General features: G+C 39.4%; 1 protein-coding gene across 1 annotated transcript in view; it reads right to left on the reverse strand.

The window, feature by feature from the left end:
• The window catches only part of ksr2 (kinase suppressor of ras 2), a 298,317-nt gene that overhangs the window by 196,510 nt on the left and 75,867 nt on the right, over positions 1 to 25,940 (reverse strand). The window contains 1 exon segment of the mRNA XM_052032133.1: positions 8,616 to 9,120. Coding sequence (XP_051888093.1) covers positions 8,616 to 9,120 — 505 coding nt within the window.

Below are 25,940 nucleotides of genomic sequence, written 5' to 3' on the forward strand. Positions count from 1 at the left end.
CACTATGATCACCTCAGCTTTATAAGAAAGAATTAGACATTTACTGCAAATATTTTTGCAGTATGCTGCATCATTTACAAAAACGTGACATGAAAATAGGTGTTTATTGACATTAAAAGCCTTTTAATTAAAAGTTCTGAACATTAATTGTGGAATATTAAATTCATATATAAATAATTTTTGTTGAGCATGAATGGTGAAAATTCTGGAAGGTCTCTTGGCAATTGAAGGGGTACACTTTTAATTGCTATATAGATGTCATGCATTCATGGATGAGGCACGTATTAAATTGATAACATGCCATACAAAAGAAGATTGAAGTCTGTAAAAAATAAATGAAGTCTGAAACCTTGTTAGAATTCTTTACACATACATACTTATAAAAATTGTTATTTCGAACACTACATTTGATTTCACAAGGATCATCTCTTGACACAATTTTTCCTCAGTAAAAGTTCACATGAATAAATGGCAAAGACACTGATTTTCCCAAGCCCTTCCTAGCATATTATATAACTGTGGGCAAAAGACCTATGATTTTCTGTTAAGTGCACACATCTGGCAAGGTAGTACTGTATGAGTAAGAGCTCTGAAATTTAGCTGACATGTTAATAAAAAAAAGGTAAATAAAACCAAGACTCCCTCAATAGAAAGAACCAGGGATGAGCATTCCAGTTCCAAATCTAAAATGTGCTTATAATAAATAACATTTAATTTCAGAACTTGCATGAGGATTTTAAAATACATGCTCATTTTGACAGGAGACACAATGAGGAAAACTGAACCATAGCCAGAAGCCCTTTAATATAGTTACCCTTCTGTAAATAGAGATTCACTTTGCTTTGTGACACATAACAAATGCCTAAATAATTTCTGTAAACAAAACAGAGAAGACTTTCCTCTCTGAGCACCTGAGGGGATCACACAAATGGACAAGCCAGGAAAATTCCAGGTGCTTCACTACTCACTGATGCAATGCTCCTCCAGTATGCTACACCTGCTGGGGAACTAACAGGGGATTAGGGAGGACTATTAATCAAATCTTCTTAACAATTCAGAATATTACCCATAACCTGCAGCCTTATGCTTACACTTATATGTTAATATATGGTCAATTTAAAAACTGATTCAACAAAATAGCCATTTTGTATTGTTTTATATAGTTAAGTTATCCTCCATATGAATATTTAACATGGAATGGTAAATTTCTGGACTAGTGATCCAGAAGCTTGGACTAATGATCTGAAACACGAATTCAAGCCTCATTGTGGTAGCTGGAAAATTTAAATTCAACTAATTGAATAAACTGGAATGAAAATGGTGACCATGAAAATATTATATTATCATAAACCCCGTTCACTAATGCTCTGTGGAGAAGGAAATACACCATCCGTATTTCTAGATCCGCAATAATGTGGTTGACACTTAATTGCCCTCTGAAATAGCCTAGCAAACAGTTTAATTACTGCATAACAAGAATAAAGTGGAACAGATACCAGCATTGGCTTAATACCAGATTTGGACACAACAAGGGCATACACTGTCCTGTTGTCCCTGTAAAATCCTCCTCAGAAACACACGGACCCTTGACATTAAATTAGGAGAGCTGTCCCATGCCCTAGTCAAGGAACTGCCAGGCATGGACATAATCACAAATATTCCTTTCAGTCAGTATTCTAGACTCTGCCGTCACAAAACCTCAATATGTTCTTCCGCACCAGCAGAAATATTTACCAGAGAAGGTGGTGCAGAGTAAATAGTCAGTTCGGAATGTCACTGGATACACACAACATTTACTCTGGACACCTTGAAATCTCATGGCACGAACTCAAACATTGGCAAAACAAAACCTTTAGCTGATTACCATCTACCAGCCTCCTGTATCCGATAAATACTCAATCGTCCAGGTTGAGAACCACTTGAAGAAGGATGGCAATGTAGTTTGTGTGAGCGAATTGAATGACTATCACAAACAAATGGACTGGTAACCCTATCACTGGACAAGCTGACCTATTTATTGAGACAGCTGTCAAATCAGGTAATGCATTACATGATGAGAAAACCAACACAAGTGACCAACAGATCTCATTCTCATCAGTCTACCTTTTGCAGATACCACTATCCATGGCAGTTTTATTAGGAGTGTCCATCATGCAGTCTTGTGGATATGAGGACAAACTCCATTGCACTGAGATAACATAGGCCAGCTGCAGAGTTTCATTCCACCACAATTTGTAACTTCAAGGCCTGGTATATCTATTATTCATAGAGTTATACAGCATAGAAACAAGCCCTTCAACCGATGCCAACCAAGACGTCCCATCCAAGCTAGTTCCATTTGCCAGCATTTGGCCCATAACCTTCTAAGCCTTTCTAATCCATGTACCTGTCCAACTGTCTTTTAATTACTGCATAACAAGAATAAAGTAGAACAGATATAAGCATTGGCTTAATACCAGATTTGGACACAACAAGGGCATACACTGTCCTGTTGTCCCCGTAAAATCCTCCTCAGAAGCACATGGACCCTTGACATTAAACCCTTGTCTTTTGTTATTGTACCTGCCTCAGCCACTTCCTCTGGCAGCTCATTCCACATATGTACCACCATTGTGTAAAAAAGTTGCCCCTCGGGTCCTATTAAACTTTTCCCCTTCACCTTAAACCTATGCCATCTAGTTCTTGACTCCGCAACCCTGGGAAAAAGACTGAGTGCATTCACCCTATCTATGCCTCTCATGATTTTATACACCTCTATAAGATCACCCCTCAGTCTCCTATGCTCCAAGGAATGAAGTCCTAGCCTGTCCAACCTCTCCCTATAACTCAGTCTCTCAAGTCCTGGCAGCATCCTTGTAAATCTTTTCTGTTCTCTTTAATAACACCTTTCCTATAGCAGGATGACCAAACCTGAACACAATTCTCCAAGTGCGGTCTTACCAGCATCTTGTACAACCGCACCATGACTTCCCAACTACTTAATGCTCTGACTTTACCACCTTACCTGTGACTCCACTGTCAGTGAACCATGTATTTGTAGTCCAAGATCCCTCTGTTCTATAACACTCCCCAGGGCCTGCTGTTCACTGAGAAAGTCCTACCTGGATTTGACTTTCCAAAATGCAACACCTTGCAGATCCGAATTAAACCCCATTTGCCATTTCTTGGCCCATTTACTCAGCTGATCAAGATCCCCTTATAATTTTTGATAACCTTCTTCATTGTCCACACGATTTTTGTGTCATCTGCAAACTTACTAATCATGCTTTGTACATTCTTATCTAAGTCGTTGATATAGATGACAAACAACAATGGGCCCAGCATCACCTGCTGAGGCACATCACCAGTCACCAGCCTCCAGGCCGAATAACAACTTTCCACTATCACCCTCTGCTTTCTACCATCAAGCCAACTGTGTATTCAATTAGCTAGCTCTCCCTAGATTCCATGCGATCTAACCTTCCAGAACAGCTTACCATATGGAACCTTCTCAAAGGCCTTACTGAAATCCATATGAACCACATCTACAGCCCTGCCCTCATCAACTTTCTTCGTCACATTATTAAAAAACTCGATCATGTTCGTAAGACATGATCTCCCATCCACAAATCCATGCTGATTACCCCTAATCAAGCCCTGTCCTTCTAAATTCATGTATATTTTATCCCTCAGAATCCTCTCCAGTTACTTACCTACCAGAGATGTTGGACTTAGTTCCCAGGTTTTTCTTTACCACCTTTCTTAAACAAATGCATAGCATTCACTACCCTCCAGTCTACCGGCACCTCACCCGTGACTAATGGTGATGCAAATATCTCAGCCAGGGCTTCCGCAATTACTTCTCTAGCCTCCCACAGTGTTCTTGGATATACGTGGTCAGGCCTTGGAGATTTGTCTACCTCCATACCTTTTAAGACATCCAGCACCTCCTCTACTGTAATGCGGACTATCCCCAAAGACCTCCCCATTTACTTTTCCTACTTCTTGTCTTCATGTCTTCTCTTTACTTTCCTACTTCATGTCTTTCTCCATGGTAAACAAAAACAGAGGAGGAATATTCATTAAGGACCTTGCCCATCTCCTGTGGCTCCACACAAAGACGTTCCCTTTGGTTATTTGACGGGCCCTTTTACTCTATCAAGCCAGGAGACCAATCCCAGGTGCAGAAAAATATTCTTTTATTCTTAAAAGAGATTCGGGTTTCACTAGCAATTCTCGCAGTTAACACTTAATCCTAGCTGCCAAAGGAAAGGTGTGATAAACCCCCTTCTCAAGGTAGACCGTGTTGTTGAGGAGGGTATTTCAGGATTTTGTCCCAGTAATGATGAAAGAATGACAACATATTTCTAAGTCAGGATGCTGAGTGCCTTGGAGGTTATGTTGTTCCTATGACCCTACTGCCCTCTTCCTTCTAGGTAGTAGAGCTTGGAGGCTGCTTTGCCAGGGCAGTAAATATAACTATAATTGAGGCACCAAGCTGATGAAGCTACATTACAGAATGATATGGATGCTATTGAACAAAAGTATCAAACGCAGATTGAGCTGAATATTTCCGCATCTTCATCTAATTCATCAATGATTTTCTTTCCATTATAACATCAGAAATAGGGGTGTTTGTAGATGCTTACACAGTATTCAATTCACTTTGTCAGCCCTTGGCAAACGTAGCAGCCCATGGCTGCATGCAGCAAGACCTGGACAACATCCAGGGATGGGCTGAAAAGTGATTAGCAGTATTTGCACCGTCTGAGTGCCAAGCACAAACCATCTCCAGTAACAGAGAATCTAATTAATTATCTTTGACATTAAATATTATTTACCATCACAGAGTTCCCCATCATCAACATTCTGGGGATTACAATTGACCAAAAACTCAACTGCACCAGCCACATAAATACTGTGGCTACAACAGCAGCTCAGAGGTTGGGTATCTTACAAAACCTAACGCATCTATATCCCAAAGCCTTCCAACCATCTCACAAAGCACTAATCAGGAGTGTGATGGAATATTCTGTACTGCCTAAATGAAGTGCAGCTCCAATAACATTCAACATTCTTGATGTAATCACAGACAAAGCATCCCACTTGACTGGCATCCCATCCCCTAGCCTAAATATATATTCCTTCCACAACCTGCACACCATACCTACAGTTCTACAAAATGCACTGCAGTTACTCATTTAGGCTACTCTGATAGAATCTCCATTATCTATGACCTCTACCACCAAATAAGAAAAGGGCAGAGATGCAAGGAAACATCACCATCATCAGGTTTACTTCCAAGTCCCTCCTTCCAAATCCTGAAATACATAGCTTCGTCATTGCTGAGTCTAAATCCTGAACTCCCTACCCAAAAACAGAGTACCTTCGCCTGAAGGACTGCTGCGTTTCAAAACTGTTCAGCACTAACTTGTCAAGGGCAATTTGGAATTAGCAAATAATACTAGGCCACATATTGAAAAGAAATGAATGTATAAAAACAGCAGATGAAAGTCCTGCAGTATTGTCACGTTCATTCCTGAGTAATAGTCGACAATTACACAACTAACAAGACAGGACACCATGAACATCTCCATCTTCAAGATGTTAATCTGCACTGCAGGTAGAGATGTACTATAACCTAAATGAATTGTAGAGCATAGTAGAGGGTTGAACATTCCATTCCTGTATCTATATTCCCAAAGTACACATCATTTTAACAGAAAGTGCTGGGGACACTCAGAGGATTAGTTAACATCTGCTGAGAAAGAATCAGAGTTGATGTTTCAAGTCAATGACCTTTTATCAGAAATGATGAACAATCACTGACTTGAATCATTAACTCTCTCTCTCCATAGATGCTACCTGACCAACTGAGTACTCATACCATTTTCTGTTTTTATTTTAAATTTCCAGAAAATCGTTTTTTTTTCTTTTCAAACCCTGATATTTTGCCTTCTAAACTCCAAAAATCATGATCCGCTGTTCTCCAGTTTCACTGAAAACATAATACAATTCTAGAAATGCCGCTTTATCTCCAATAGCAGCTTGCTTCTGAGAATTTAATCAAAAATTAAATTGCAACTCTTCAAGGCAAACATATGATTCAGTTCACTGAGTGACAATATAATTTGGCAAATAATTAGTAATGCCATGATTAGTTGCACACTTTTAGTCATAACAGCCTGGAAATTATGCTGAAGGATATTTTAATGAACAGTCATCTAACTATTGTATAAAATTCTTTTGTTTGATATTTTAAAGAATAAAATTATTCAAAGTAATATTGCATGGTATAATTTCATTTAAAATTGTTCCCTTTGTTTTTGCTTTTCCAAGATGAATGCATGAAGAACACACAGAACAAGTAGTAATCATTCAGTACATTGGGTCTTTTACCTTCCAAAAGACCATTCATATGTCTCTACATTCACATACGTTTATACAGTATGTCAAACTATATGCATTCTCTTTCTTTGTTACTACTTTTTGAAGCTATGTGCCTTTTTCTTTCCCATCCGCTGCCTCCACATCCCATTATTTTCTTCACTTTTGTTTTTTTATATGTTTAGTTTTGTTCTTCTTAGTGTGAAGATGTCTAAGACAAAATTTGACAAGTATTTAAGTTCTAATGACTGAAGATCAATAACCAGAGGATACAGATTTAAGATGACTAACAAAAGAGTTAGATATGGCATGTGGACAACATTAAGCAATGCATGGTTAGGATTTAGAATGCACAACCTCAAGGGGTGGTGAGTCAAAAGAAGCCCTTAGAAGGTAATTGGTGAAATAATATAAAGAGAACAAAATTCAGGAATTTAGTAAAGAAGTGGACTCTATGGGCTAAAAAAACAACGGCTGGTGGAATTCAACTGGTCAAGCAGCATCTGTGGAGGCAAATGGGTAGGACCAGGAAAAGCGTCAGGACCATGCATCAGGATTCTATTGCTGACGAGCCTCCTCCTATGCTGCACTAACCTATGATTATATGACTTTTCAGCTCTGACTCGTGTCTTGCTTTGAGAGTAAATGGGGTAAGGGTCTTATCGAATCTGCAATAGTGGACCAGCATAGTTAAACAAAACTTGGGCAGTTTGGTTATGTTTGGAAACAAGGGTGAATTTGGATGAGACTCTGGTTTGGACATGAGTGATTAAAAAGGCAAAATTCTAAATAACTTATAAATATAAATAATAGTTAAACTAAGTGCTGTAAAAACGTACATTGGTTTTAAAAAAATCTCTAGCTTTTGATTTTTTTTTAGAATTGATTGGCATGTGGAAGCATTTTCATGTGTATCAATCAGCATTCCAGAACCCTAAACAGTTGTTCTCTACAATTGCACAACTGGATACATTAACTCTCCAGCATAGAACCAAAGCAAATTTGTCACACAGAAGGAGACCATTCAGCTCATCATGTCAGTGCCTGTAAAATTTCAATTAGTTTAGACTTTCCATTTTAAATTCACTTTTCAGAATTCTCTCTGTGCTATTGGCTATTTATTTTGGATATGTCTTAGTGAGTGATTTACAAACACAAATAGGTGGTACCTTGTCACAACAATTAAACACTTTGAAATTATTGACTCAGTATCTGTGCTAAAATTGTGCTTATTAGTGTAAAATAATGGTACAGGTTTTATTGTAAAAATAATAGTGACTCTAATGCCACTTCACTTAGCTGTTATTTATGCTTACATTTTATACTGATATCAGGCAGGGGACAGATGCGCACTTAAACTCAAAAATGCAAAAGTTGCTTTTTCCATTGTATGGCTCCAGTAATAACTTCTCAAAAATGACACCATAAGGTCTTGCTTATCATTTAAATGTATTGCAAGGCTTGATACTGTATTTACATAATAGTTGGGAACCAAAACTGACCACAGAACATCAAATCAGCCATTTCAGTGCATACACCCTTTTACTGACTTCATAAATATTATGAAGGACCACTCTGGCACTGAAAAAGAACTATTATAAGCTTGGAACTCATCCTTATGGATTTTAATTGTTGTTGGAGATTTAAAAGAGGTTTTATTTTAACTTTTCCTGTCCATGTCTTTCTTCTCTTTCCAAATTCAATTTTTCTTGCCCTCTCGTTTAACCTTTTTTTTGTAATCTTTTGATACTGGATTTAACTCTATGTTATACTTCCTTCTCAGTTCTGTTATTGTTAACTTCACAGACTTTCAATCTGATTGACTGTTTGCCTTTTTCCATCAGGCCCTAGATGTATCACCCTCAGTATTCATTACCACTTCATACTTTCAGCAAGACTAAAATAATATTAAAACAATATGTCCAACTAACAGCTTGTACTTTTAGATTCATTTTTACACAAATATTGAGTCCAGTATCTTGCAAATACAACTGTTAGAAATTTTACATTAAGAGTTTGCCATTGTTTGAATAGGAGTTGCTAATCTGAAGTTTATTTCACTGAAAAGAATCTTCACATTTATATTGATTTTCACTGCGTTATTGTCTTCACGGTCTAGATAAAAACTGGAAGACATACATATAAAATCAATTTTATCTTAAAATATGTTTATTTTAAGAGGTGAGCCAGCTATTGATCAAAATAAATTTCACAGAGACTTAACAATTAGTTAACAGTGTTTAACTTACTTCGGGGTATGCGTTTCTTCCACCCTGTTTCCTAGCTGGAACTCATGTGATTTACTTCGGTGTAGTGCAGTGAATCCAGGGATGAGGTGGATCAATTTGCGAGAAGTTGGTGGAGGAGTTCCAGGAGGTTTCAGTTTGTTCCTTCTCCTCACTGGTGGTGTTCCTGGAGGTGTCATTGTTGTCACTATAGGAGGGGTTCGAGGGGGAGTATGAACAGGATGACGCTGTCGTGGAGATGGTGGCAGAGAACTTGGCCCACTCTCAAATGTAGGATAAAGCCCAATAGGATCTCCAATGGTCAGTCTATCTGTGTAAGTACAATTGGTTCCTAGCACAGGCACTGAATGGAAGTCTTGCTGCATGAACTTTGATGGCATCTTGGGACTTAGTGTGATATTGCATCCAGGCCACATGACTGGTTCTGCTTGGCTGACAGGAGTATTCTCTTTCCCAGTTTCTGTTGTCGGCCACTGGATAACCCAGTCTTGGCTGGAATGGCTACTCCCTGCATTTCAAAAACACAAGGCATCATTAAATCCACCAAAAATGAAAACAATGAAAAAATTCCGATGTGTTGATTATAAGCCTCAGAGAATGGTTAACTCTGTTGCAAATGGCCTCAACTATAGTACCATTTTTCTTAGTAAAAGAAAGTCATTAATTTAACTTCAATTGAATCAGAAGTAGATTGAGCTGGCACATTAGGCACATGCTCAGTTTCCTTCTTACTGGCAGGAAGCTCCAGTTTCCTCCCACAACCCAAAGATGTGCTGGTTGGGAGGTTTATTGGCTGCTGTAAATTACCTTAGTGTAGTGGGGTGGCAAAAGAATTAAAGTGGTTGATGTACATATGAAAGAGAATAAGTTACAGGGCAATAAATGGGGGAATGTGAGAGATGGGATGCTCTGATAGCTGACATCAATGGTCAATGGTCTCCATCTCTGCTTCACGTACAGTGCAAGAACTTTCCTTCTAGGGAAAAGGTAAGGAAACCAATGCTAGACTTCCTCAGAAGGCAAAATAAAAAGTTAACATGAAGCAGAAAAGAGAATGTATGATAGCTATCAGATGAACAGCATGAGAATCAATCGGAAAGATCAGAGAGGATATACAAAAAGTAAGCTAAGGGGCTAAGAGAAAAATAAAAAGGGAAAGAGAAAGTGTTCTAAAGGCAGTGGGAACTAAATAGGAGATTTACATATGAAGGCAGAGATCATGGCTGAAATGAAAACCTTTCATTAATCTTTACCAAGGAAAAAAAAATGCTGCCAAATTAATAGTAAAAAGGAAAGTACACGTTACTGGCTGGGGATAAATAAATGAAAGAACTAGAAAGGTCGTAACTTCTTAAGTTGATATGTGATCATATCTGGAAGGGATGCTTCCAAAGGATATAAGGGTTGAAATTGCAGATTTATTGGCCATAATCTTCCAGTCCATCTTAGACACTGGGGTGGTTCCAGACAATTGAATCCCTGTTCAAAAGGGATGAAAAGATAAATCAAGAAACAAGTCAGTCAATTCAACCTCACTGTAGGTAAAGATTGAAGAAAGAATAATCAGGGACAAAATTAACAATCATTTGGACCTACAGGAATTAATAAGGGAAAGCCTGTGCTCACTTTTGAAGGTAAATTGTGCTCAACTAACCTTTTTATTTTTTTTGATAAAGTAATAAAAAAAAGGTTGCTGAAGGTAATACAGTTCATGCTGTTTACATGGATATTCAAAAGGCATTTTATAAAGTGACATAATGAGCATGTCAGCAAAACTGAAGCCCATACAATGAAAGGGGCTATGCACACAAGATACAAAATTAGCAGAGGGATAGAAAACAGAGAGTTACTATGAACAATCCAACCACGTAGATGCTATGGCCTAGAAAACACACTAGCGTCTATACTCTTCAGAAGGCAAAGGAAATTCGGCATGTCCCTAATAACCCTCACCAATTTTTTTTTATACAGATTCTGCATAGAAAGCATCCTATCTAGATGCATCACAGCTTGGTATGGCAACTGGTCTGCCCAAGACCACAAGAACTTTCAGAGAGTTGTGAACACAATCCGGTCTATCATGAAAACCAGCCTCCTCTCCATTGATTCTATCTACTTCCTGCTGCCTCGGGAAAGCAGCCAACATAATCACAAAGACCCCTCCCACCCGTCATTCTCTCTTCTCCCACCATTCCATCAGGCCAAAGATAAAAAAGACTGAAAACATGTTCCACCGGGCTCAAGGACAGCATTTAACCTGCTGTTATATGACTCTCAAATGGACCTCTTGTACGGTAAAGAGGAACTCTTGATCTTTCAACATACCTGTCATGGCTCTTGCACCTTATTTGTCTACCTGCAGTGCACTTTCTCTACAATTATAACATTACTTCCTGCATTCTGTCATTGCTTTTCCTTTTGTACTACCTCGATGTACTTATGTTTGGAATGATCTGTCTGGGTGGCATGCACGACAAAGCTTTTCAGTGCATCTCAGTACAATAATAAACCAATTCCCAATCATGGTTATTTCTCTGGTTGAAAGACTGGCATTCTCCAAGGATTGGTACAATGGCCACAGCTTTTCTTGAAAAATATAATTGGCATAGATTTCTGCACCAAACTGCCAACATTTGTCAACTTAAGTGCTGGTAAATTTTGGGGTTTCTATTTGAACACCAGAGCCCCAAATTTACTGGTTGAGCTCCTCCCACAATTTCCTAGCTGCACACAACTGCTGAACTCCCTGTGGATGTGAATGCCACTACATTGGGGAAATCGGGTCTTGGATCCTTTAGGTTTAAGCATTTTAATAGATTTCCAATAATTGGTTTATTTAATTTTTGACTGATTTTCAATGTTTCTGATTGGCAGAAACAGTCAGAAATATTGAAAACCTCTGACTACTCTAACAGATGGCTAAGCTGTAATGAAGGGTTTTCCATCAGTGAAAAGTTTCCCAAGGGTTATGGGCAGGGCTTGTTCTGGCCCACCCACCTCTCTCCTTTACTGTTGTTCAGGGCCTCACCACTTGTCTCCAGTAGCATCTGGATCAGTAAGTCAATCTCTGGACCCAAGAAGGTAAATTCAAGGGAATAGGGAATAGGGGCATGGGCTTGACTCAGATAACTTCTGGTTCTGAACTTGAGTGTCCAGGACACGGTTTGCAGATGATACAAAATTTGGAAATGCAGTAAACAGAGAGGGAGATAGATGGATAGTGGATTGGGTGAACATATGCCAGATCAAATTTAACCAAAGCAGCACAGACTCTTAGATTTTGGCAGGAAGCATAGAATCATGGAATAAGACAGCACAGAAATGGGACCTATCAGTCTACTTCGTCCATGCCAACTGTGATGCCTATCAACTCTAATCACATTTGCCTGCTTTAGGCCCCTGTCCCTATGCCTTTCCTATCTAAGTACCTTTATAAACGTCTTATGAACGTTGTCACTGTATCTGCCTCTACCATCTCCTCTGGTAGCTCATTCCAGAAAACTACCACACTCTGTGTGGAAAAACTTACCCCTCAGATTCCCTTTAAATTTCTCTCCTCTCACCTTGAACCTGTGCCCTCTGGTTTTAAAATTCCCTATCCTGACTATACATCTTATCTATGCACCTCAAAATTTTATAAACCTCTATAAGATCATCCCTCAGCCTTCTATGTTCCAGTGAGAATTAACCCAGCCTATCCAATTCTCTCCTGATAACTACAGCCCTCCATTCCAGGCAACATCCTGGTGAAGCTCTTCTCCACTCTCTCTGTTTCTGCCACATCCTTCCTGTAATGTGGCAACCAGAATTGAACACAATACTCTAAATGTGCTCTAACCAATGTATTATACTGTTGCAACATGACGTCTCAACGCCATGGCAAGGTCCCTCTGTACATGAGAATGAGGAAAGGCTATATAAATGTTACAGTTCCTAATAACTGGGTGAGGGAAGAGAGCAATCTGGATATATACATGCATAAATCATTGATGGTGATGTGACAGTTTGAGTGATTATAATAGTAAATAGGATCCTCAACTCTATCAGCAGTGGTGCAGACTTTAAAACCGAGGTTATGTTGAACCTCCAAATAACAGTAGTTTGGCTGAAACTCAAATACTCTGTTCAGGTCACTGGATGACAGGATGCTTGGCAAGACCTGAGAGAGGATGCAGAAAAGATGCTACAGTTACTATTTTCATAATGTCTATCGAATAGTTGCAGCATTCTGTTTTAATTTCATATTTTCAGCAGATGCAGCATTACACCATTGTTATAATGTTTACATTGGAGTTTTTGCCTGGCAGTATAAGCATCAGTGAACAATAGTGAAGGGCCTTTTGAGACCAAGAGAAAGAAGCTAAAAGGTAAGATGGAAAAGACTTAAACAAGTAACAAAAATTATTACAAGTTAGCAACTAATCACTTTAGTAGCCTGTAAAGAGATATTTTAAAAATCTTCTGTTCAAGATGAAATCAATCCGAATGAAATGACCATCTAAGATAACTTATGAGAAGAAACCAAAACTGATATACTTAAAGTATATACATGATTAGTAGCTTACCTAGAAAATTAAGGAATTGTTAATGTCTAAAAGTTTCCACAATGGCTATGTTATCCCATTCAGCTGATCCAGTTACATATGAGCTAAGTAAAGATAATTTTATAAGCAGTATTAGATAACAACAGGATAGGGTGGAAGGATTATTTAATTTTGCTTGACTGAACTCTGCCCCAGTAACCTATGATCAATCTTCATAAAGTGATGGATACTATTATTGAAAGTGCTATCAGGCAGCCATTGTCCAACAATAAGCTGGTCACTGCTGTTCAATTTTTGTGCAGGCTACTCCCCTCCAGACCTCATTAAAGCCTAGGTGTAAACATGGATAAAAGAGCCGAAATCCAGAGGTGAGATGAGAGTGTCTGCCTGGGACATCAAGGTAGGACTTGATCAAATGTAGTTTAATGGGCCAAGGAGTAATCTAACCACTGACCAGCATCATATCTCACTTTAAGGAAGATAGGGTTGGTGATTTGAATTAAACTGCCTCAACCCCACAACATTGCTGCAGGCATTCCTCAGCACGGTGACTTAGATGCAACTATATTTAGCCGCCTCATCAATGACCTTCCTTCCACAATAAGGTCAGAAATAGTGATGTTCAAGGTTTAGATAATATTTAATTGCATTTGCATCTCCTCAAAAAGTAAAGCATCCCATTCCTCACACAGCAGTATTGTGACAGTATTCTGGCACAAGCTGATGTGGCAAGTAACATTCACAACACATAAGTGCCAGGCAACGTCCACTTCCAAAAGAAAAGAGTCTGATCCTGTCAGTTCTGACTAGGAACTCAATTGCATGAGCCACATAAACATTGACACTACGTGAGCAGATTAGAGGCTGGGTATTCTGCAGTGAATGACTCACCTTCTGACTCATCTGCAAGGTACAAGTCAGGGGTGTAAAAAGCAACTCTCCACTTGCCTGGCTGAGTGCAGCTCTAACAACACTAAAGAAGATAAATACTGTCCAAGACCAAGCAGTCCATTTTAATGGCAACCCATTCTATCCACCATATCAAACACTCACTTGCTCCACCATTGGTCTACTATGGCTGTTATGTTGTACCATCTTAAAATTCATGGCAGTTACTCATCTAGGCTCTTCCAGCACTACTTACTAAGCCCACAACTTCTATTACCAAGAAGGACAAAGACAATTTGCAGATGGAATACCACTACCTGCATATACCCTTCCAAGTCTTATAGCTGACCTGGAATAAATTGCTGTAGGACAGGTAGCAATTTCATGAGGAGTTCAGCAGTGGAGTGAAAAGTCAGATGTACCCACATCTGACCTCCAGTACGTCCTGTACTCCTGCCTCAAGTGTAGAATTCTGAACACACTGACAGACAACTGCAGTTAGCCTGTGGTTCTCTATGGAATAGCCATTTAGCTGTCAACACTGTCTGATCCATTAATTCTTCTCCCTCCATGACTCATTCAGGGCCTCTGTTGGTGACATCAGCATGTGTTATTTAAACAAAATGATCCAAAAACCTTAAATGGACAAAAAACAAAAATAATGATAAATATTATTTATTGTAGTCATTTGATCTTTAATGAATTATCTGACGTTACCAATCTCTTTTTCTGCTTTAGATCTTAGCCCACATAAACAGAAAGATTTCACACTGGTTTTAGTTAATGTGCTAGAAGGAAAGCAGTTCCATCAAGAGACCTTCAGGCTACAATCCAATCCCACCATAGGGCAGCCAGATCCTGAGCATAAGTCACTATCCTTGGTTTCCAATAGGATAAGGGGTTTATAAATTCCCGACGGTATCTGGATCAGTCCACCTGTTATGGAGCCTCCTAACAGCTACATGAAGGTACATTTCAGAAATTCATGCATCTGCTTTAACGGACAGAAATCCCCACAGAAAACATTATTCTCTGCAATTTAATTCTCACTGACTCACAGCAGTCAAAATATCATAGTGAAGGAATCACTTCATTAAATCTATCCTAAGATCTTAATTGATGAAATCACAAGTAAGAAATTGTATAATTGTTTTACTTCCTAATAAAAAGTAATAACTGGCAATAAGACTTCTACTATTTTATCATTGAAGTTTCCTGCATCAGAAATATAAGTCTCACAGCTGCCTTACAATCGTTAGCAAGTGACATTTAACTAAGTTCAATAACCAGGTACTCCCTAGACTGAGACTCAACCAACTTATTTACGCTCAGTCAGACAGACGTTCATTTCATCTGACATTAAGCGTGATCCCCAAGTGTCATTTATCTGTCCACCCTTATATATGACATGGCACAGCTCAAGCTTCCTCAACTCCAGCTCTGGCTTAACACAAGAAAATGTAAAAGGTATCAGTATTCAACTGCTAGCTGGCAATGGTTGACTGGTTGTGTCTGAAAAACTACCCCACCATCACAGCCCATATCACAATTCATTGCTGCCTTACAAAAGAAATTGTGAATAGCGGTAGCCATTTTATGTTCAGATTTCTATTGCAAAGTTTGTAGATAGATTTTGCAGAATCTGCTTAAAGAGGCAATATCTGGTAAAAGGGCAGTCAAATATTCCAAAGCTGATTTCAACTGTTAGCATAGAAGATAGCATGAGGTTCTAACTCTCAAGTGAATGCATCTTTTTGATGACTAAATTATTACCTATTTTACATAAAATTAGCCTTGATCATATAATCCATTTTCTGTAATGGCTTTCTAATCAGTATTTATGTAAAACCCATAATAAAGGTAATTAAAGAGCAAAGATATAATGACCTTTCCACTGGGACTTAAAATAAGTCTCTCTCTCTCTCTCTCTGTTAATCAATATGTAACATTTACTTAGAATCTTCTGTGACTTCAAGATGGTCCAGAAAAGTTCCTCCCCCCTCGAATTAATTACTTTGAAGTGAGATCACAATTACAGTAAAGTAACATGTCAGCCAATTTATGCATAAAAATGAGATCTGTGTTTGATAATTGCGTCTGGTATAATAACAGATCTGCTGTGATTAACACACCCTCACAACCCAACTGAGCAAAGATTACCACCACTTATGTCATTTGGTTTCTCTTGGTGTCCCCACTATCACAAATATTCCCATTGTTCTCTCAACCCCTCCCTCTTCTCTGTAACTTAAAATACATTTGATTTCTAAGCTTTCTCAGTTGATTCTGCTCCCCTGTCCACAGATGCTGCCTGACCTGCTGAATTTTTATTTCAGATTTCCAGCATCTGGAACATTTTGCTTTTAACCAATGTTGTTTGATGTTGATGGAAAGGTAAACACCAAAATAGTGACAAAGGATCTGTTACATCCATCTGAGAGGGCAGATGGAATGCCCTCAGTTTAACATCTGAACGAGCGAATCTCTCTAAAGCAATCACATCGTAAAACAAATGATTGCTAAAAATCAAGCTATGTGAAGTATGAATTACAACATAACTAATACCAAATCAGTCATTAAAATGGATTGAAGCGTCAGATAAAAACAGAAACTTTTGAACATAGTCTGCAGGTAAGACAGCATGTGAGGATCCAATGGCAGAATTTGAAAGAACAGCAGGTAGTTTATCTCTCATTGTTGTCAGTATTTAATCCTTAAATATTCCTCGATGTTACCATCACTGAAAGTAGGTTATTTTGTCATTGTTCATTGCTGGGGGAATTGAATACAAAATAAATAAGTCATGTTTCAGTGATGTACTGCATTGGCAAGACTTCATCTGGTGTGCAGTATTGGTCTCTTTATTTTAGGATGTTAATGTATTAGAAACAGTTCAGACAACATTTACCAGACATACTTGAAAAAGGTGAGCTATCCTATGAGGAAAGGAGAGACAGGCTAGACTTATATCTGCTGGAGTAAAGCAAAAAACTGGAGCAACTGAGCAGGTCAGGCAGTATCTGTTAGAGGTAAATGGACAGTTGATGTTTTGGGGCCCTTCAAATGGATTGTCCAGATGAACACTCCATTTCCCTCTACGGATGCTGCCTGATGCACCGAGTTCATCCAGCAGTTTGTTTTTTGCTCCACATTCCAGCATTTGCAGTATCTGTGTCTTCATTATGTCTGCTGGAGTTTAGAAGAGTGAGCGATAATTCAATTGAAACATAAAATCCTGAGAGGTCATGAGAGGGTGGATGGATCATTTGAGTTAGACCTAGGAGTTAGAACTAGAGTCACTATTTAAAAACAAGTCACTCATTTCAGATAAAGGTGATATATTGTCTCTTAGAGGGTCATGAGTCTTTGGAATTCGGTTCCTGGTAAGCCACCTAGGTGGCAAAGGAAAAAACCAAGTCACTTTGCAAAGATCCTAGTGCAGATTACAAGTCAAGATTTCCTTTTGTGTCTGCCTGTATGTTGTCAAGGCCTTGTTATATACTTTTGGTAGTTGCATGAGTTTTTGAAATATTCCTTGGATAATTTACAAGTAATTACATTTCATTCAAAGAGCCCATTAGCTTTAATGAAGGAATTGGAAGCATCACATTGGTTTGGGACGGCTTGGTTTACAGAGATTGGATAAAGCTGCACAGGTCAATGCTCAAAATCTGAATTAAACATGCACATCTGGAGAGGCAATGAGAACTGTGCATTATAATTAGTACTTAAGTAATTCAAGTCAGTAAGTTTCCTGATGCCACATCAATGACATCACCTAATGGCACATTTAGTTAGTATCACTGACATTTCACATGTTGCTTGGACCATGAAGACATTGACGTTATAGTGATTGATGAAAGAACTGTGCAGCTTCGAGCCATTTCAGTTACAAAGAGTGCCAATATAACTTAAAATGTGTGCATGCAATAGCTTAGGTACTAATTTTGCAATCTGTCAGATGTTACTGGAAAAGCTTGTGTGATTTTTTACAGGGTGAGAGAGACAATGATAGGAGAAGTACAGTGCAACACTTCCCTGTTTTTCTAAATTTTTCATGGAAGGTGGATGCCACCGGGGAGACCTAAACTTAATGTCCCTCTGTAAAGCCTCTTGTACAGAATGGCTTGCTCAGTCATTTCCAAGGGCAGTTAAGAGTCAACCTGAATCACACAAAAATCAGACCAGGTAAGGATGGTGGATTTCCTACCCTGATAAACATTGCCAAAACAAACATGCTTTTATGATAATTCAGTAGTTTCATAGCAACTGTTAATGATACATGCATTTTGTCTTCAAATGCTGATTTATTTAATTACTTGCTGTTATGGAGGGATATAAACTTACATCTCCAGATCAACAGTATACATCTCTGGATTCTAGTCACTCTGCCACTGTACTATTCTGTTAGGGGCACAGGTTCAAACTAACAGGATGAAATATTCTCTTTTTGTGCTGGAAATAAAGGTCAAATTTCATCAGCCAAAAGGCCATTATGAATTACAGAAGCAATACTTCACTCAGATATTACTTGTCAGTTTTAGCAAAGAGTCAACTAAGCTGTCCCTGGGGTTTGTAAATGCCACTATCACATTGAGGTGCATTTTATAATAGTTAAACGTGCATTGTTTGAGATTGTAAAGAGGGCTTTACTTTAGTGTATCTTGAAGCCCCATTCCAGATATAGAAAGAACTTGCATTTATATAGAATAAAAAGAAAACAATGTTGAAAACACTCTGCAGGTCAGATATCATCTGTGTAAAGAGAATTTTTAATTTTTTTAAATAAAAACAACTTTCCTTGTTCTTATAGAGTCATAGTTACACAGCACAGAAACAAGCCCTTTGACCTAACTTGTCCATGTTGACTAAGTTGTCTACTTGAGCTAGTCCCATTTCTCAGTGTTTGGCCTATATCCCTCTAAACCTCTCCTATCCATGTACTTGTCTTTTAAATGTTGTAATTGTACCCGCCTCTACCATCTCCTCTGGCAGCTCATTCCATATATCCATCCTCTGTGTGAAAAAATTGTCACTCAGATCCCTTCTAAATCTTTCCCCTCTCACCTTAAACCTATGCCCCCTAGTATCGACTCCCCAATCCTGGAAAAAAGACTGTGACCATTCACCTTATCTATGCCCATGCTGATTTTATAAACCTCTATAAGGGCACCCTTAAGCCTCCTATGCTCCAGGAAAAAGTCTCAGCCTATCCAGTCCCTCCTTATAGCTCAAGCCCTCCAGTCATGGTAACGTTCTAGAGAATCTTTTCTGTCCCCTTTCCATCTTAATGACATCCTTCCTATAGTTAGCCAACAAGAACTGCACACAAGGTTGATTATCAACTGAGTTAATAGAACTGTCTTTCACAGACAACCAAATATTTCAACCAAAACTGTTAACTTGTCATGGCTTTTTTTCCCCAACTGACATATGACACCTTTGCTGTATGATGTGTTAATTCTAAATTGAGGAAGGAGTTTTAAACTCATGAATCCCCTTCTTGATTGTGTACCTGATAGAGGTTTATAAAATTATGAGAGGCATAGATAAGGTATATAGTCAGTCTTTTTCCCAGGGTGGAAATGTCAAATATTAGAGGGCATAGGTTAAAAGGTGAAAGGGAGAATGTTTAAGGGAGACTTACAAGGCAATTTTTTTTTATACACACAGAGAGTGGTAGATGCCTGGATCGTGCTGCTAGGGCGGGTGGTGGAAGCAGATATGATAGCAACATTTAAGAGGCATTTAGACAGGCAGGTGAACAGGCAGGGAATGGAGGGGCATAGACTAAGAGCAGGCAAATGGTATTAATTTAAATTGACATCATGGTCGGCGCAGACATGATAAGCCAAAGGACCTATTCCTGTGCTGTACCATTCTATGTACTATGTACTTGACAAAACAATAATATATTTATATCTGTTCATTAAGAACACAGATATTTAGGTAAAGGAACAACAATTTCTGTTTTGATCAATTATTAATGCAATCAAAAACAATACCTAGGTCAGGTTTCCTGATCAGATTTAGTTGGCATTATTTGTCTTTGAGTTTAGCCATTTTGCCCTTTCTAGAGATTTACTGGCTATTCCTTTTACTTATTTCACTCCTTCATATCAAAAAGGCATTTTATTGCAGATCTGTTTCTTAGCTGAATTTCAGAAGTGGAATAGAATCCACAGCCGCTGCAATCAAAGGCACTCCAGCACCACTGACCAGAAATGAACTTCCAAGCATAAACAGTAAAACTCTGTTAATCTACATGCTCAGGACTTCCATGGTGCTGAACTGGCAGATTTTCCAGACTATTAGATGTTGGATGTAACTCCAACACAATTTTAATTCCCTTTTTTTTAATTTTACATTTATGGGGCATAGGAAAAAGAACCTGTTGAATTTCAAGAGTGCATGGAAACAGGGACCCAGTGAAAGTCAAGGTAACATGGAAAGAGGGGCCCAATGAGTTTCAAGGGAGTGCAGGAAATGGGGCTCCAGTGGGTATAAGGGAAGCACAGGAACTGGGGCCCATGGAGCTCGTGAATCAGAGCCCTGGTTCGTTAAAGAAAGCATGAGAACTGGGGCCCCAGTGTGTTAAAAGGAGCACTGGATCAGGACTCAAGTGTGTTAAAGACAGGGTAGAAATCTACACTCAATGAATCAAATGCTGAACCATCGGGATCTCTGAACAACTGAAGGACGAATTGTTGGAGTTTTGCTGCATATCTACATAACAGCACTTCCATATTCAATTAACTTCGTTGTAATCCATTATTTTAATGTGTTCAGCAAACAAGCTGGAATTATTCATATATGTTGTTCAAACTAATGCCTGCATACCTCTTGGCCATTTGGGCCCTTATTTCTAAAATGTTAATTGCAGCTCTTGTCTTCACAACTTTTAAAGATCCTTTGGTGTTCTTAAAAAGGCGCTATAAAGATAAAAATATCATGACACCAAGACCCTCAGGAGAGGGGCTGTTTGAAAATTTAACATTTAGCCATTGCTCTTTTGTCTCACACATTCTCGCTCAGCAGACTAATTACATGACTTGTCAATCATTAAAGAGTTCACATTTTTACAAAGGTGACATTTCACTGTATTTTTTTCAGGTATTCTTCATCTATCAATACTTCATTAGTAATAGATAATATTACTAATATATTAACACAAATATTCTTGGGTAATTAAGGGATATTGACCAGGTAAACTTACTTTTAAAGAAAATCAAAATGTGTAACCTTTTCAATGGATCTGGGAAACCATTAGCGCAGAAGTTAAATTTGGAGCAATATCAAGTCCACTTGCTCTCTACACATTTGACATGCTTTGATGGTGAGGAATGTGCCTTTTCCACAATTTATAACAAAATGACATTACTAAGGAAGGCAGCAAATGGCTGGATGATGCCATCTGCTGGAGCTACCTTCATTTAACTGTAATGTAGCATTTGCTTCATCAGCTGGAAGCATGCTGGAAATGAGTCCAACAACATTTTTGAAAAGTCAGTGTCCTTAACACAGTTGGGACAATTTATAATAGGATATAATAGCCTAGAATTTAATTTCAGGGTTTACTGGTGTGCTAAGCCATTGCTGTACTTCACAGTAAAGCCAAACCCAACAACGGGCAGCATGATAGCATAGCGGTTAGCACGATGCTATTACAGCACCAGCGATCGGGGTTCGATTCCCTCTGTCTGTAAGGAGTTTATACGTTCTCCTGTGTCTGCGTGGGTTTCCTCCGGGTGCTCCGGTTTCCTCCCACATTGCAAAGATGTACGGGTAGGTTAATTGGGTTTAAAATGGGCGGCACGGACTCGTTGGGCCAGAAGGGCCTGCTACCACGCTGTAAATAAAAATTTTTAAAAATTTTTTTAAAAAACAGTAAAATTGGCGAACGTGACATTGAAAATAGTGTTAAAGTGGATGACAACCAGAAATGTGCACTAGAACAGGACGTGCGCAGATCCATATTCCTTTCTGTATAGCTGTCACTACTTTGCTGCACAGCAATAATAGAAGGCAGCCCTTAAAGTCACACTCTCCATGGCACCCTGATATAAGCACACATACACAATGGTGGCCGTAGAGAAGCAAGAGATTACAATGCAAAGGGAAAGAACTTTACAGCTCACATAACGTGATATTGATATCCTGGTACAGGAAATAGAGCTCAAGAGAAATGTCTTGTAGACTGGAGAAGTAGGAGGCCTATCCCGGGTCTGCCAGTAGTAGAGCCTGGCAAATGATGGCTAGAATGGAGTAAAAATCTGGTGCAATGGAGTATGGAGCAATGCCAGTAAAAATTGCAGAACCTTACCATGATGTGTCAAAGTGAGCTCAACATAAATATTGCATAAATATTAGACCAAAATAAATACTGCTCTTTCATGCTGACACATGCTCAGAAACACATATTTACACTCATAGGAACACACTGAGTTGAATTTGCACTAACAATTCACAAGGAGGATGTGGCTTGGTAGCATTACTAAGGATGAAATCACTTCAATAATAATTTCACACACAAAACACAATCTGTTAATGACACAAGTAAGTAAAAATTAAAACAAAACTACAGATGCTGGAAATCTAAAATAAAACAGAAAACACTGGAAATATTCAGCAGGTCAGGCCACATCTGTGGGAAGAGAAAGAGTCAATGTTTCAGGTCGAAGACCCCTTTCTGACAAAGGGTCGTGAACCTGACACGTTAACTCTGTTTCTCTGCCTACAGGTGCAGCTGAGCACCTGCTGAGTATTTCCAGCATTTTCTGTTTTATGATAATGACACAAAATGCTTCGCCATCCACATTCTGTCTTCTTCCACACCACTCCTACCCTCATCCCACTATTAATCTTCTATAAACCCACTGATTCTCAATACATGCTCCTACCCTGCCTCCTGTAAGGATGCCATCCATTTTCCTAAATTTCTCCATCTCTGCCGCATCTGTTCTCAAGGTGAGGCCTTCTATACTAGAGCTTCTGAAATGTCTTCCTTCTTCCTGAAACATGGCTTCTCCTCTTCAATAGTTGATAGAGCTCTCACATATATTTCCTCCATTTCCTGCACATTTGTTCAGACCCCTCTCCCTTTCCCCAAGCAGAAAAGCAATAAATTTCCTTGGTCTTCACCTTTCACTGTACCCTGCATCCAACACATCAGCCATCATGTCCACCAGCTCTGATGCAATCCCACCACCCGTCATTTCTTCTCCTCTCCCTCCCTTTCTCTTTGGAGGTCCCTGACCCCAGCACTGTCCCCTGCAAATGTAGGGTGTGTAACACTTGTCCTTTCAGCTCCCCCCTCACCACTATCCAGAGACCTAAACAGCCCTTCCACGTGAGGCAGAGATTCACCTGCACCCCTCACAATTTGGTCTACTGCATTTGGTGCTCACAATGTGGCCTCCTCCACATTTGTGAAGCTAGGTATAGTCTAGGGGACCATTTTGCAGAGTACCTGCGCTCTATCCACAAGGCCACCTCAAATTTCCGGTTGCATGTCATTTTAACTCTCCTTCCCACTCCCACACCAACCTGTGGGTCCTCAACCTCCTCCATTGCTACAAAGAAACCAAACGCAAATTGGAAGAACAACATCTAATATTCTGCTTGTAACTTACAAACCAAATGGTATAAATATTGAATTCTCTAATTTCAGGTAATCCACTCTTCCGGTACTCTCCTCCCACATACACTCACCTGTCCACCTAGTTTGCTTCTCCCTTTGTTCATCTCTCCTATCCCCTCCCCCAACTTGGTTCCATCTGCCTATCATCAGCTCCCCATCTGGCTCCACCTATCACCTACCAGCCTCTAACCCAACCCCTACATACTGCTATATACTGGCAATCTTTTCTGTTCCCTCTTAGTCCCGAAGCTGGGTCCCGACCCAAATTACCAACTCACATCGTTTGCCTCCACAGTTGCTGCTTGACCCGCTGAGTTGCTTGGTTAATATTCTACCCCCTCCACCCAACAGACACATGTCAAATCCCCAAAGGAATGATAATGAAAAGGTTACCCAATATCCTTCATCACCTGTATTTAGGCAAAGAAAGTGAGGAATAGGTTGTAGACTACTCATACAGAAAGAGATCCCTGGTGATTACAGGAGAGGAGGCTATCTTACAATTAATGGGCAGAGGGATGACCACACTGCAAATCACATCAATAGCAGGTGTTTTCTTTGGTCTGCAAGTATGACCATTGACATCCCCATTATTAACTGTGTGACTGCATCACAATAAAAGACATTTTGGCTGCAGCTTGCATGCAACTATCTTCTGTTTGGTCTTTGCATGATATCAGATCACCCATTTCCCCTTTGGCAGAAGAGAATGATATGGAAGAATAGGACGAGCATGAGGGGTCAATGCAGTGAGATAGAGAAGAGGGGATGATGATGAGGTTGAAGAGCGCAGTGGGCTATTGCTGCAGAGGAATGGTAATAAAACACCAGGAAGCAGCTTGATGTCCTCACTGACCAGGAAACTGCCTCTCATGAACAGATTGCTGTTCTCATGGACCAGTGAGATGCCATTCATTTTCATTGGACACAAATGTAATCCAGGAGTTGTTCTTCATGAAGAATGTTCTCCAGCATGAGCAGAAAGATGTCATAATTGACCAGAGATATGGTCTACAGGAACTTCCCTCTACTGCAGGAACAGCACCACACCTGCCCCAGCCCCAACTAACTTAAACCATTTGTCACAAATGGAGTCCTGCTCAGATTGCACAGACAACTGACTCTGAAGATTAATGAGAGGAGGAACCAGACACTTGTGATTCAAGACCAGTCAGCCAGCTCAGCTTCAGGTCTGGGAATTAAAACAAAGGTTGAGTAGTTTGCAAGAGAGTAGACTGACACACCATTGTCTACCTAGTCTCCTGAAGAGTCACTTGGTGGGCAGGTTCAGAACAATGACGTCCCCATTCATGGGGGCGCTGGGTCACCTCCCACCACTGTCTCTCCGACAGCATGCTCACCCACATCCTAGACCCAATCATCTCTGATTGTTCCTTCCATTGACCCTGGGCTACAGCATGTGTTAACTCATCTTGGGCAAGACCTTCTTGTGAGTCATCAAGGACATCTGTGCAAAGTGAAAGGGAGCAAACTTCTGGCTGCCAGATTGCAGCCACATAGGACACACCATCACACCAGGTCAGGAAACCCATTTAGAAGATGGTGAAATGGGAAAGGCACCAGGGCATTACAAACCCAAATGTTATTATTTGTTATTTTTTATATTATTTTATTTTTCTATTATAATTCATTCTGAACACAGTGGTGCTGTTTAAATGTGTCTTCATTTCACACAAATTATATTCTTCATTGCACAGAGATAATTGACGCTGTATGGCAGCTGTTGTTATTGCAGTAGACACTGCTATGCCTCAGCTAGGAAAATTGATAATGAAGTGCTGGTGTGATATCACTATTGATGAACCAATGAAATGAGTATTACAGCAGCTAAATGCTGGGGAAAGCACTCTCTACTGGCAGTGGCATACTCTGTTGTCTTTGGAAGTTTTCTGAGCAGCCTGCAGCTAGTACTGAATCTGCCTGATCAAGTTTCCTGAGGTCAATATATTTCCCTTGAAGTAATGATTAAAGCAACAGAGTAATACTCCTAGTCATACTGAAACTGTTCACCTGAAGAAATGGCCATTATGCAATTAGTGATACAGTATTGTTAGGCATGCTTTTTATATTGGAAAAACATCAAATGCACTAATGTGAATACTGTACAAAAGTGCCTAATCCAATAACACAATGGGATGTGATTGCTACAGTGATCGGCTAAATTGGTATTTGCATGATTTGCATGTAAAAAGCACTATTCCATACAACAATGAGAGGTAACTAAACAGTGAAAAC

This window comes from Pristis pectinata, chromosome 17 (genome assembly GCF_009764475.1).
Source record: "Pristis pectinata isolate sPriPec2 chromosome 17, sPriPec2.1.pri, whole genome shotgun sequence".
Classification (NCBI taxonomy): domain Eukaryota; kingdom Metazoa; phylum Chordata; class Chondrichthyes; order Rhinopristiformes; family Pristidae; genus Pristis; species Pristis pectinata.